The sequence below is a fragment of the Mastigoproctus giganteus genome, chromosome 14, assembly GCF_048544385.1.
Source record: "Mastigoproctus giganteus isolate SK-2022 chromosome 14, ASM4854438v1, whole genome shotgun sequence".
NCBI lineage: Eukaryota > Metazoa > Arthropoda > Arachnida > Uropygi > Thelyphonidae > Mastigoproctus > Mastigoproctus giganteus.
In genome coordinates this window covers 84540137-84555341 of record NC_143588.1, presented here as the reverse complement: position 1 = coordinate 84555341, position 15205 = coordinate 84540137, and the positions used below count along the sequence as shown (strand labels likewise).

General features: G+C 39.1%; 1 protein-coding gene across 1 annotated transcript in view; it reads left to right on the top strand.

Moving 5' to 3' along the window:
- The window catches only part of LOC150075308 (uncharacterized), a 142935-nt gene that overhangs the window by 43544 nt on the left and 84186 nt on the right, over positions 1-15205 (top strand). The window contains exon 5 of the mRNA XM_090388440.1: positions 7336-8357. Coding sequence (XP_090244566.1) covers positions 7336-8357 — 1022 coding nt within the window. The remainder of the gene's footprint in view (positions 1-7335; positions 8358-15205) is intronic.

The window sequence follows — 15205 nt, the reverse complement described above, 5'->3', positions numbered from 1 at the left end:
TCTTAAACTAGCTTGGCAGTCAATGTGTTAAAGGTAGGAGGGGAGGTGGTTAGATGTTGGGTAAACTGTATGTGCTGAAATAACCACCGGTGATCCAGCAATCTCACTAATATGGCACCCCACAGATGCCAGATTAGTGAGTTTGCTGGATCAACATTGTAATCCCAACGCTGCCAGATTAGTGATAGTCAACTTGTATAAATGGGTATTCAGTGTAACCCCTTAAAGGTAATGTTTAAAGAGTTACATATGAAAAGAGGTATATAGTTGATGAAATGGCTTATGTGCCGCAATCTATTTTCCTTTCTTCTATATAAGCTGATTCAGCTTACAGTATGTCAGTGGTGTGGCTCTGCTTTATTGTTGTGGCTCTGCTAATTTATTTTTCGCTGCATAAGGACCACCGCCATGCAAATCCTCTGCATTGGAGGATTGATCGGGGGAGGAAGGGTGATTTGGTACTTCAATCTTTTCACCATTGCGACAATTTGTATAGTGATTGAAATGCAGCGATTCCATGACCATTATTGGCCTCGTGGTCCTCTGTCGATATGGGGCATAATGGTCAGTCTATTTTATTTTAATTTATTCTGATTTTGTTATCTTTCAGTAGTTCCTTCAGCCCCCTTTTTTGGTGATATTTCAAGTCTTTTGGAACTGGTACCTCTCGGGGGGGGGGGGTACCGCTAAATTAACATGTAATTGGCATTATTCTAAATTTTATATACGTCATGTTAATTGGATTTAAAGTTCGAAATTATATAGGGGTTTCTGGGCTATTATTTATGTCTAACTTTTATTCTTCTTTTCCGTTCGTTTGTTTATTTGGTTATTTTTATGTTAATTTTCGCTCTACAGTTTTTGCCATACTACTGGCTTATGTTTTATTTTATTTAATTTAAAATATATTTCGGCTTCATATGGAGGAATTGCAAGTCGCTGCCTCTAATGAATGCTCAATTATTTATTTATTTATTTTATTATAATTTAACTTTTGTCAATATTTAATGGTAGTGTATATATATATATATATATATATATATATATATATATACACACAAAGGGTACTAGGAAAGTTTTGCAGTACAGCTTTGTTTATTTAATTTTTTCAAAGTAATTTCCTCTACATTCAATACACCTCTCCATCCTCCGAAACCAATCTTTAAACCAGTTCTGCCAAGTTTCACTAGGGAGTAAAGCACACTCGTTGTCCCAAGCCCGTAGAAGGTCCTCATCACTGGAAAACCGCCTCCCTTTTAGCTTCATTTTCACATGCGGGAACAGTGCAAAGTCGCAGGGAGCAAGGTCTGGACTGTAGGGAGGGTGCTCGAGAAGTTTCAGTCCTGTCTTGGTCGAATATTCGGTGCAGGCTTTGGCGCGGTGAGCTGGAGCATTTTCGTGATGGAGGTACCAGGTATCCATTCTTGACTTTGGCCGCAGGTTCTTCATAGATCCAATGACTTTAGGCAGGCATTGTTCAGTATACCACTTAGCTGTGACTGTCTTCTGCGTGTCCAAAACGACACGTTCCACAATTTCACTCGATTTGAAAAATACAGCTATCATTTTCTTCTTTACAGATCGGGATTTTCTGACAATTACGGGTGTTTCGTCATCATCAAAGACCCAAACTTTGTTTTGAGCCTTGGTCGGCAGATCGTAATAGTACAGCCAAGTCTCGTCACCTGTCACGATGTTGTTCACATACCGAGATTGTCCCTTATCAAACTTTTTTAACATCTCCCGGCACCAAGTCACACGTCGTGTCATCTGCTCTTCAGTCAGTTGATGCGGCACCCAGAGAGAACAAAGTTTCTTTATGTGCAAATGATCTTGCAGAATCGAACGAATTGCTGGTGCATTTAGGCCCAAAGTATCCTCTATCTGTTGGTAGGTCACTCACCTGTTTTCGTCAAGCATTTTCCTCACAGCAGTAACGTTTTCCTCCGTAACTGACGTTCGTGGCCTTCCCGGCCTCTCAGAATCCTCCAGAGTGAAATTTCCCCTTTGGAATTCTCTATACCACCTGAATATCGTTGTACGATGTGGACAATCATCATCTAGTGCAAGAGTCATTTCTTCTAAGCACTGCTTTATGGTTAAACCACGCACGAAATTATACCGCAAAACTGTCCTTATCTCATTTCGTGACCACGATGCCATCGCAAGCACTTTACACTCTCACTACTAATGAATAACTGAGCCCATCGACTTGGCGCGGCGGCTACTATGCACGTATGAACATGTCTCAACATGCAGCAACAAGCAGCTTCCTGTGATTCATTGTTGCGTCATATTGCAAAACTTTCCTAGTACCCTTTGTATATAGAATAGAAGCAATAGGTACAGGAGTTGTAATAAGAGGAATATATGAAGGAATATAGACTTGGGTTACTACTAGAATAGAGTAGAAGGCACCCAATGACTATAAATAAATAAACGATAGGAGGTTATGCTTTAGTATGGAGAGAGAACAGCAGGTAGTGTAATCAACCAATGTGTTAGCTAAAATGGAAAGGCAGTCATAAAATAACCTAATTCACACAGTTCGAGTCATGTTATTTTATGACTGCCTTTCCATTTTAGCTAACCCGTTGGTTGATTACACTACCTGCTGTTATATATATATATTATATACAGGGTGTCTCAAAAATATTGGTACAAACGTTTCGGAGGAGGTAAGTATCATCTAAAGGAATGTGAATCCCATAGGAACCCATAACCGGAAATGTCACGGGAAAGTAGTAGCAGAGTCACAAGAAGCAGAAATGACACAAGACAGTAATTAGTGGCAAACATTTATTTGACATAATATTAACAATGGAGTACGAGATGGATGCATTTCATGATGTTACAACAGATGCTCGATGGTTCCACCATGAGATGCAATGCATGAGTGACACCAATGCAGCATGGATTGGCGGATACGGTCGAACACACCTGGAGTTTCTTTGACAGTAGCAGCAGCGCAGACGAGTCTCGTCACGAGATCCATTTCCATCTCCACGGGCGATTCATACACGATAGATTTGAGGGGCCCCCACAGAAAGAAATCAAGGCTCGATAAATCAGGTAGTGTAATCAACCAGCGTGGGGGCCAGGCAACGGGTTCACCACGGCCATTCCATCGTCGCCCAAAACGCCTATTCAAATGGTCACGAACACACCTTCCATAATGGATAGGCGCCCCATCATGTTGAAACCAAATATTGTGTCTCACATTTGCTGGAACATCGTCAAGTAACCCTGGTAGAACTTGTTCAAGAAAGATCCAATATTTAGCAGCGTTCATGCGGGATGGTAACAGGTATGGGCCGACTAAGCAGTCACCGACTGCTTAGTTGCCCCACACATTTATTGCGAAGCGATGTTGTGCCGCATGGGAGTGCACATTGTGCGGGTTGTTGTGCGCCCACACATGAGCATTTTGCTGATTGAATAAGCCTTCCCGAGTGAAAAAAGCCTCATCAGTGAACAAAACATAAGCCGGAAAATTCAAGTCTTGAACACTTTCTTGGAGAAACCACTGCACAAAAGCCACACATGCAGGATGATCTTGGGGGAGCAGTAACTGAACCCTTTGGAGATGAAAGGGGTCGTCCCTTTGAGATGTAAGGAATCGTCGTGCCAGACAAGCTGTACGCTGCAACGAGACACTCCTAAGGCAGAAGCAACGGCATGTGTGCTGGTAGTAGGATTATTCTGGATGGCATTTAACACACTTTCTTCCATGGCGGGAGTCTGCACGCACTACTCCAGTTACATCTAAATGACCCATAATCGCACAAATTTTGATGCACACACGCAAACAAATGGTGGTCTGGTACATGTCTGTCTGGGAAGCGTTCTCCATAAATTCGTTGAGCAACTCGTCCATTGCCCTCTGCTAATCCATACGCTAGGTGCATGTCTGCCAGCTCACAGTTCGTATATCGATGCATGCTCTTCGTGCGGCGACTACTGCTTGAATTAGTAAACCAGAAATTTTCCCTCTCGCGAACTGGTGAACAGCACCGTCTACCGACTTACGGTGACGTTTCCAGTTATGGGTTCCTATGCGATTCACATTCCTTTAGATGTTACTTACCTCCCCTAAAGATTTGTACCAATATTTTTGAGACACCCTGTATAAAAAAAAAACCACGAGGGTGGTTCAATAAAGAATCGCCCTCACCTACTTCCACATATACGCTAGGTGCATGTCTGCCAGCTCACAGTTCGTATATCGATGCATGCTCTTCGTGCGGCGACTACTGCTTGAATTAGTAAACCAGAAATTTTCCCTCTCGCGAACTGGTGAACAGCACCGTCTACCGACTTACGGTGACGTTTCCAGTTATGGGTTCCTATGCGATTCACATTCCTTTAGATGTTACTTACCTCCCCTAAAGATTTGTACCAATATTTTTGAGACACCCTGTATAAAAAAAAAACCACGAGGGTGGTTCAATAAAGAATCGCCCTCACCTACTTCCACATATCGCAGATTTATGATATTTTGTGTGTAGCATCATACATATCTTCTGTAAAATTTCAGCCCTGTGTCTTAATTTGTTTTTCTCTTACAGAGCTGAACATGTGACGAAGTAGCATCATGGCAAAGTTGAAGCCAGAGCTGTAATCCTGTATCTGTTCTTGAAGGGGAAATCCACGAGGAGACAACTGCTGTATATAAGGATGAAGCCCCATCCTATGGCATTGTGAAGCACTGGCATAGACATTTTAGGTGTGGTCGGACATCGGTAGAATCTGAGCCCATTCCAGGTCGTCTCCGCTCGGCCTTTGATGACAGCACGATCAGAAAAGTGAAGTCGTTAATCATGGAAGATCGCCGGATATCTGTGCATGAATTGTCCCAGGAGGTGAAGATTAGTATGGGCTCTGTTGAAACAGTCCTTCATGACCAACTCCATTTATGGAAATTGAGTGTAAGATGGATTCCCCGTTTATTGACTGGTTTCCAGATGACTGATCGACAACAGAAATCACAAGAGTTGTTAGCCCTGTGCCAAAAAAATGCGGAAGAGTTTTTCTCTCATCTAATCACTCAGAATGAAAGTTGGATACACCATTTCGACCCTGAAAGTAAAAAGCAGTCCAAGCGTCAACAGGAAAGGTCTTGCTGACAGTGTTTTGGGATGAGAAAGGCGTTAATGACTGATTACCTGCCGAAAGGTAGAATAATTACAGGTGCCTATTATGCCAACTTACTCACAAAATTACGAGAGAAAATCAAAACATGTAGGCGTGACATGCTGTTCAAAGGTGTGAGAATGTTTTAAGACAGTGCCCCAGTTCACACTTCTGAAATTGCAACAACACAAGCGACCACTTGTGGATATGAAATATTGCCCCATCCCGCCTACTCAGCCGATCTTGCACCATCGGACTTCTTGTTTCCTTCCCTTAAATCATTTCTTCAGGAGCCCCACTTCCCTGACAACGAGACACTCATTTCTGTACCAGAGTCATGGTTCAAAGATCAACCTCACCACATCTACAAAAACGGTATCCGTAGCCTCATCCATCGATGGGGGAAAATGTGTAAATCTGCACGGTGGCTATGTAGAGAAGGACTAAAACCTCTGCCAAGGATCAACAGACTAGCACCTCTGCAGCTAGGTCAGGGTGATACTTTATTGAAGCATCCTTATATATATATATTTATTTATTTATTTATGTATGTATATATAAAGAATCTTTCTTTCTTTTCCTATTATTTCCTAACATAACCTAACCTTTTAGGTTAGGTCAGAAAATATAAGGAAACCTTTTCTGTTATTTCCTAACCTACCATTTAAGGTCAGGTTATGAAATATAACGAAAAATAAAGAAACCACTGGTTTTTCGTAACCAAACCTAAATCAGTAATATAGTGAAAATACTCATGAACTCCAAAAATCTGCTTTTAATAATGAGAAAAAAAATAAATAAATTTTGTGAATACAAATCATATAGTTGAACCTCAATAGCTATTCGCAATCTGAAAAGTAACTTCATGATTTTTCCCATAAATTTGACGCCACATATATTCATTCATGTGACCCGTCAACATATCTTTACAACTGCCATTTAGTCTTTTTTAATCACACTTTTTGGTCTCTTCCACTGGGCTTTGATGTTATTCGTATGTGATCCTGTATGTGGATCTACAAAATGTTCCATATGTTTCACCATTAAATGTGTGTAATTCTTTTTTTCTAAAGCCGTAATACTCCTATAACCATGCCATTCATCTGTTATAATGGTAGTGTTTTCCTTCACTACTTTTCTAATAATGCATAAAAGTTTTTTCTTTCCAATTTTTTTATGAATTTCATGAACACGAATTTTGATTCTCTCTGAAGTACTCCAAACACCCATTTCTTCTTAGCAGTTAAATTTCGTCATCTGTGATGTTTTGGTTTTACCAATTCAGTTTCGTCTGTTTCTATAGTTCCCCCGATCCACCCAACTTATTGGGTTTTTTTTTTTTAACAACTGCAAAAATATCTTAGTTTCTTATAAAACTTAATTGCTGTTACTTTCGAAATCTCCAGATGGAATGCTGTCATGGTTACTGGCATGCACATTGACCAAAAGTATGTAATATACATAATCTCTTTTAATGGAAGTTTTGTATTTTCCATATAACTATGTTTTAATAAAGAAACTTGCGCAGAACATTTTTTTACAATGCCAGAACTTTCCACATGACTCTGTTCATGATTCAATTAGTTTAAAATAATCATTGCACTTAAAACAGTACAATTTCTGTCTTATTAATTTAGTTTTCATCAAAAAATCAAGCAACGTTTTGTTTTCCTTACAAATTCCTTCCATCTTTAAAAGATTCATCGCTACTATTACTTGTTTTCCGTTCTTTACTCATAAATACACGTTGCCAACCAATGACTACACAGTATCTTGTCATCTATCATGCCCACCACCAATCATTTCGTTGCATTTTGCACCTACGTATATCGTTCTCGACTTCTGCTCCAGACTGATAACACCTACCATCTGTTTACTGAGCGAACAGTGCTAGAGTGCAGTAGCAGCAATCCAATTTTCCCTCTAAGTTACCCAAAGTTTCCTGTGGTTCTCGTGTTGGCTTTCTTTACCTTAGCCAATTAATCATTTATGAGCCCTTCATAATCTTTAGAAAATTTTAGATAATTAAAGTAGCATTTTCTAGGAAAAAAGGTTCTAAAGTTGTAATTTTTTATGTTTTTAAAGTATTTTTTTAAATCCAGTTTAGCGATAATTTTAGTAAGTATTTTGTAGAGCTCTGATTTTGCCTTTTACATTTTTAACATTATTATGACTTGATTTTTTTTTCCCTTTTTCTCACAGCTTGAAAGGAGAACTGGTGAAACAAAGGGAAATAGTTCTGCTCTGAATAATCATGGGAAATATATAAACAATTCTGTTATTGGACATCCTTCTGTAAGACCATTACGATCATCCTCAAACTCATCTCTGTCATCAGAAACATATAGTGAGGGCATTGGCAATGTAGTAAATCATAATATATTAAGCAACAGCATATCTCTAGGACAGAATACATTTCCTCCATCTAGTCATTTAAATTGTGGAACAAGTACCTCCGTTTCTTCAGGTAAAAGTTCAGTTATATCGTCTAACGCTCATAATCAAACACAACCAGTGTCATATCCTTATCAAAATTTCCCAAGAAATTTAAGTAGCAGATATCACACTCTTCAGAAACCTCCATCTTCAAGAAATAGCACAGAAACAGATCGTTTGACACCTCTTCACTCAAATTACACAGGAAATAGTTCTCAGCTTACTAGATTATCACCAATAGGGACAATTCATAATATGACTAATAAAATTTCATCTCAAAGTAAAACCCTTCAAGCTCAGCCACATTCCACTCGAGGATATCATGCTGTGAAATCAGGTGATAGTTTAAAATATAACAGTAATGGCATAGAGATTTGTCCCTTTGAAAGAGGCTCAAGTTCATCCAGTAACCACATTTCACATGCAGGTTCTTCATCTTTCAGCCAGCAGTCAGCTGATTTTATAGACCACTTAGCTGTGCATCCAATGTCTGGTGCATTTCCTATTCACCTAGCTTCTGATGTTATGCCTCCTGATATGAATAATTATCCTGGAGGGACACTTCCCTTCTCACCTGGGATTAAATACACATCTGCTCAATTTCCTTCTCCTCCAGTTGGTGATTCAACTTATGAAATGTATCATCCTTATGATACTTATTTGCCTAGAAGAGGAACATTTTATGGACCTAGTGAAGTTTTCTTTGATCAAGTGCCACCTGCAGCAGCAGCAGCAGCTGCTGCATTTTTTGCTATGCCACCTCCATTTATTGGCATGAGACCTCTGAGGTATGTAAGTTGTGTTTATGTGTATATATCCTTTTTTAAAGTAACTCATTTGTCGCTGAATAGCACTAAATTATTATTTCTCCCCATAGTATAAAGTTTGGCTTTTTTTTTTTTTTTTTTTTTCAATAAGGAAAAACACTGGATTTCTTTGAAGATAATACAAAAATGCCACATCTCACAAAGATCTGACTTAAAGTGTCAAGTGTGTAGCTGTTGGTTAATATAATGTGCCAAATGTCACTTAACTGTTGATCAGGAAATTTTCATGTTGCACACTGATTGGTTAAAGCACCATTATGAGGGGGTATCAAAATATTTGTACCCTGACCTGGATAAAGCATCAGTAGGACGATGCCGTTTTTAATATAAGTTGTCTACATATTCCAGTGGTTTTCAATCGGGGTGCCGCAACAACATTCCAGGGGTGCCACGTAATTTGGGTTTAAGTTATTTAAACTTATTATTTTTTAAAATTTATATATTTATTTCATTATAAAAAGGTGTACAGTATCTTTTTAATTTTGTAATGATCTTTAATTGATGTTTATTTAGAACCTCTATATAAAGAATAAAATTATTATATATATAATTTTTATTATGAATTGTAATTTTGTTTATAGTTATATTATTGTAATAACTATCATATAACATATTTTTTAATATTAGATATACAGAAAGAGAATCGGATCTAACAGGCAGAAAATTGAGTAGGGGTGCCACAAAATAAAATAAATTACTTAGGGATGCCGTTATTAAAAAAAGGGTCGAAAACCACTGACATATTCAATAACTGACATGTGAAATTTCATTCCCATAGGTGATTGTACACCAGAGGTGGAGCCTGGAAAGTTTGTCGCCCGCAATTCACCGCCAGCAATTAATCGCTAGCAGTTTACCGCATAAACAATTTATAGTCTACAAATGATGGCTAGCATATTTTATCGCCGGGCAATACATATAATTTATATAAATTTATTGGTCATTTTAAATTGAAAATAAGGTGTTATTTAAGAATTAAGTGCAGCTAAAAATGGAAGTTATATGCTAGGTATACATTTCCTAGAAATATATACCATTGCAGGTGCTTTAATTTAATTGCTTGTTATTTTCCAAAATTGGAATTAGGTAGGTACCTACTTAATCCCTTTAACTTAAGTAGCATGTTTTAGGGGAGTGGGGGTAGGGCGTGGCGATTATCGAGGTACTTATATGTTTATAATCTCTTGCAATCACAACATTTTCTTATTTTGAATTTATTTTTCATCCTTTTGAGTTTGTGAACGCATCATGTCGGTGGAATTTTTGAAATCAGAAAAAGGAAAACCGAAATTGTGCTTTAGTGGACATGTGTTTTATAAAGACAGGCAAAATGAAACAAAAATTCTTTGGAAGTGTCAAAATTACCAAAAAACCAAATGTGCCGCTCGAGTTACTACTGTAAATAACACCATCGTTAAAACATGGAAGGAGCACAATCATTGTGGAGACGCAGCAGGAGTTTGAGGCAGCACAACTTCTTGATACCATTCGAACTTATGCAGAAACAACAAATAATACGCCTCATAGTATTATTTCAAATGTTTCGAGAATCTGTAGCCAAGCAGCAGCCCCTAAGCTTCCAAGTGGAGATACAATGAAATGAACAATCCGAAATATGAGAAATCGAAATTTTGATGACCCAGTTCTTCCAACGCATTGTAGAGACATAGTTTTTACAGAAGAATATAAAACATCATGCAATGGAGAAGTGTTTCTACAATTTGATTCTGAACCCGAGGACAATCATATGTTAATTTTCAGTACGAAAAGAAATTTGCAGTTGTTAGCGCGAAGTGAACACTGGTATGCCGATGGGACTTTCAAAACTGTTCCCTTACTTTTTTATCAGCTGTATACGATACATGGATTCAAGGAAAAAATATCGCTTCCATTAGTTTATGCATTATTGCCTAACAAGTCTGAGGAAACATATGTATCTCTACTACAGCGGCTGAAAATATTGGAACCGGCTATTCCCCGCAATCAATAACTATAGATTTTGAATCGGCGATGATGAATGCTTGCAGAAGAGTTTTTCCTGACGCTTCGCAATGGGGTTGTTTTTTCCACTTTTCACAATGTATTTTTCTTTCCATTCAGAATAATGGATTGAAACAACGTTATGAAACTGATGCTAATTCTGCTTTAAATATGCGAATTTTGGCAGCAATTGCATTTGTGCCCACTCCAATCGTGACGATCGTTTTTGAACAATTGTGTGAAAATGGTATTTTTCCGCCAGAATCGCAAGAAGTTGTTGATTATTTTGAGGATAGATTTTTTTTTTTTTTTATGTGAACCCCAAACACGAGAGGTATTAGAACCTATAGTACTTAGTACCTTGCTTGGGTTTGAGGTTAAGAAGACGAAAGAAGATATTTGTTGACATTGGACTTCTGTAGATTGTAATTTTCAGGAAATACGTATGAAGGAAGGTTGTTCCAGAAAACGGCAGTTGAATGAATAAATGAGGAAGGTGAAAAGTTGGTTCTGTGGGTTTGAAGTTGGACAGTAAATGGATGTTGGCTGGTGGCGGCACGTGTTCAGACTGTTTTGAAAGAGAGAGCAGGAATTATAGAAGCCAATTCAGAAGAACAGTGCCCATGGAAGTATCTGTAGAAGAGGCATGCAGCAGAAACAGTGCGTCTATGAGAAAGCGAGTGGAGAGACTCTGTTAGAGATGAATCATTAATTAACCTAACTGCCCTCTTCTGAATGGAATCAAGAAGCCGGAGAGAGGTTTTGGGGGCACCACCCCAGATATGGGAACAATATTCCATGGCAGGGCAAATTTGCGATTTATACAGAGTGAGCAGCTGTTTGGAAGAAAAGTAACGCCGAGAGCGAAAGAGAAAACCAAGTTTTTTAGATGCAGAGGAAGCAATATTTGTAATGTGCTTGTGCCAAGAGAGATTAGAAGTCAGGGTAATCCCCAAAAGAGATATATCATTTTGCCTAGAAATCGGAGTGTCACTAAAGATAAGTATAGGAGCAGAAGAATCCTTTTTGCGAGATATAAGACAAGACTGAGTTTTAGAAGGGTTGAAATCAACTAAGTTGTCTTTGCCCCACTGGAGAATTACCTGAAGATCGGCATTTAAGGAATTGGTAGCAGATTTTCGAGAGGTTGAAGCTGACTGAGCAGGACAAGGTTTCTCAAAATGGAAAGTTGAATGCAATGTGCTATCATCGGCAAAACTATGGATAGGATTTTCAGTCAATGGAAGAAGGTCATTGATGTACAAGAGGAAAAGAGTGGGGGAAAGAACTGAACCTTGGGGAACACTGGCATTAGTGGAGAAGTTAGAAGACAGAGAACCATCTACCATCACCCTCAGTGAGCGATCAGAGAGAAAACTGGATAACCAATTACTAAAAACAGTTGGCAAACCATAAGATGGAAGCTAGTTTAGAAGACCTTTATGCCAAACACAATCAAAAGCCTTTGAGATGTCAAGAGCAACTACTTGTGTTTCACCGAACCTTTCCATTGAATTAGTCCATAAATGGGTAACATAAGCCAGAATATCTCCAGTGGATCGACACTGACGGAATCCATACTGGTGATCGTTGATCAGACGGAAGGTTTCTAGGTAGTTTAAGAGTTGGCGGTTAATTGATTTCTCCATTACTTTAGAAAGAGTAGAAGTAATTGCAATGGGACGATAATTGGATGGGAGGGATTTGTCACCCTTTTTAGCAACTGGCTGGATATGAGCAAATTTCCAAGCAGAAGGAAAAACACCTTTGGAATAAGAAAGTGAAAAAAGGCAGCAAAGAATAGGAGTAAGTTCAGGAGCACAGGTTTTGAGAACAAGTGGAGAAATACCATCAGGACCTGGAGCTTTCTTAGCATCAAGATTCATCAAAATCCTTCTGATATCCTTTTGACGGAAGACCACAGGAGGCATTGAATGGAGCGTGTTGGGAATGGTGGGAGGTGTTTTACGCAGATCATTAATACATGAGCTGGAAGAAAAATGGGATGCTAGCAGGTCAGCTTTATCCTTGGCTGAAGTGGCAACAGAACCATCTGGTTTGGACAGAGGTGGGAGCAAAGATGGGCAAAAGTTGCGGCCAATAGCTTCGGCAAGAGACCAGAATGCTTGGCTACCATTAGGGCAAGAAGCAAGTTTTCTACTCTTAGCCTGTTCAAACTCTAGTTTGGACTGGTTAATAACTGCTTTACAACTGTTGCGAGCTTTGGTGTAGGCAGAAAATGAAACTGAAGAATTAGAAACAAGCCAATTACGATATGCAACATTCTTCTCTTGGACAGCCTTAGCACATTTATTGGAAAACCAAGGTTTAGATAAAGGACGAGATTTTAAAGTAGAGTGTGGGATAAAGGATTCCATTCCTGCAAGAATAATTTCACTGACACGATCTGAGCAAACGTTGACATCAGAAGTTTTGAAACAGTAATCCGACCAAGGAAAAGAAGTCTCGCAGGTCATCCCATTTTGCATTCTTGTAATGCCAAACAACACGTGGTTGCGAATAGCCATGAGATAAAGGTTCCATTGGAGAAGAGACAATCACCAAGTTGTGATCTGAAGTGCCTAAAGGACCTCTCACTTCGACCATGTACTTAGAAGGGTTGTTTGTGAGAAAAAGATCAAGCGTATTGGCTGTATGATTAGGATTGTCCGGTATTCTTGTAGGTAAATGAACAATCTGTGCTAGGTCATTAGTAATTGCAAAAGCCTCAGCATCTCGACCTGCTGGGTCGGTGTGACTAGAAAACGGAAGCCAGCTGGAGTTGTGAACATTAAAATCACCAAGGAAAATTACTTCACTGTTAGGAAAGTTGGACTGGAGAAAGTCAAGTTGCAAAGAGAGGAAGTCAAAGAGCTCCAAGTGATTAGTGGAGTTGGGAGAATGGTAGAGACAACAGATGAATTTGACACAATGAGGTAGAGAGATTTTAAGCCAGAGAAGATCAAAGAGAGGAGATTCCAAATTGCCAAGTCTCTGACAGGGAATATCAGAACGGTCATATGCACAAGTACCACCTTTGAGGCGAAAGGAATCATACAGCGAATAATTTGGGCATCTGAGATGAGCAGTAGATGAATCAACCGATAACTAAGATTCTGTCAGAAAAAGTACATGGGGTTTGCCAGACTGCAAGTGGAAATGGACATCGTTGAGATTAGAATTGAGACCACGTATATTTGTGAAATGAATTAGGAAGTCCTTGGGAGGTTTAGATCTTTTCGCAGATAAGCTTGCTCTATTAGTTTGACAATTCATGGTGTATTCAATAGTAAGAAAAAGTAGGTGGGACATGCTGTATGAAGTAATGAAATTTTTGGATATGGTGTACATGTGGTAAGAATATACCCAGATCCTTGACATAACGTGGCCTTGACAATGCTCCCCGCATACACACTACTCGGACTCCCTCCAGTCACTATCTGGCAGAGTAGAGGCAGCAAGATTATACACTAGCTGATCCGGAAGCTTCCTAGAGAGTTACCAATAGGTTCAGTCCGGTGTACTAACTAGCGGCTGGCCTGCGAACACCGTTTTAGAGCTGTACCCTCGAAATGTAAGGAATATTGGATCTCGCCACGACGTTCATCATAACCTCAAAAGTCATCAATCATACTGCATGATGGAAGAGATAGGGAAAGGTTGACCGGAACTTAGCTCTAGAGACTAAACATGGGTTCCACCATTTCAAGCCTCCAATAAGCAAAGTGGTGGTATTTCACCGATTGATGACAGTCATCTACCACCTAGTACTGCCTGGTAACATAGAGGGGCGGCGTTCTTCCATGTGGTGTGGGCGCCACACCTCGACCCCTGCTTACGTTGGTTCACATCTGGGTGGTCACCCACCATGTACTTGTGCATGGAGGTTATACTCAGGATTACTAACAGTCCCACCATCGTGAAGGTGCAAGCAGAGGATTTGGCTGTCACGGACCGTCCGGACTTCGCCGAAATTGGGTCCACTTGACTGAGTGTCACCCGAATATCAGTTCCATCAGCGTTTTAGACTCCCAGATAGCAAGTACAGCTTGTCTGGCATATCTGAGAGAATGTCTGTGACAACCTCAAGGACCATACATGGATTGGACGCACAACCAGATGACATCTTCGTCGACCACCAAAGTATTCCCATGAAATGTGGAACGTACGCCAGCTTGTTCCAGAAGGATTACCAAGAACGAATAATTCTGTTCAAGGGTGGCATAGAGGATTTGAGGAACAAGTCGTTGCTTATCATCCCAACATTTGGAAATTTATCGATGGCATTAAAAAAGAACAAAGTATTAACGAAATGCGCATTGAACAATATTTAAGTGGAAGTGACACGGGCAACAAAAAAAAAGAAGTATCACGATTGTGATGAATGAATTAAAAGGCTTGTTAGTGCATATGATGAACGAGGTGATAGTGTTGATTATCTAAGAGGTATGACGCATAATATTTCTTATTAATAATTTACATACTGTGTTGTAAATATTAGAGTTTCTTAGTAATTAATTATCCCAATGTCACTGATTCTGAAGATTGCATAAACATTCGTTTTGAATTTTTGCAGTGTACTAAGACATGCCTAATGTTATAATTAGTTTAGTTTAAAATTAACCAATTGTTATATTGTTCAAATAATGGATTTTTTGACTATTTTTGTGATACATGTAACTATTAAAATACATAATCTACCTATTAAATTATATATTTCCATACATGTGTCTTTTTTAATTTCCGTACTATTCCCTAACAGTTTATAGAATTCCAAAAATATGAACTGTTTTTGGAATTTGGCGTTGAAAATTTGGTCAGATGGGCTA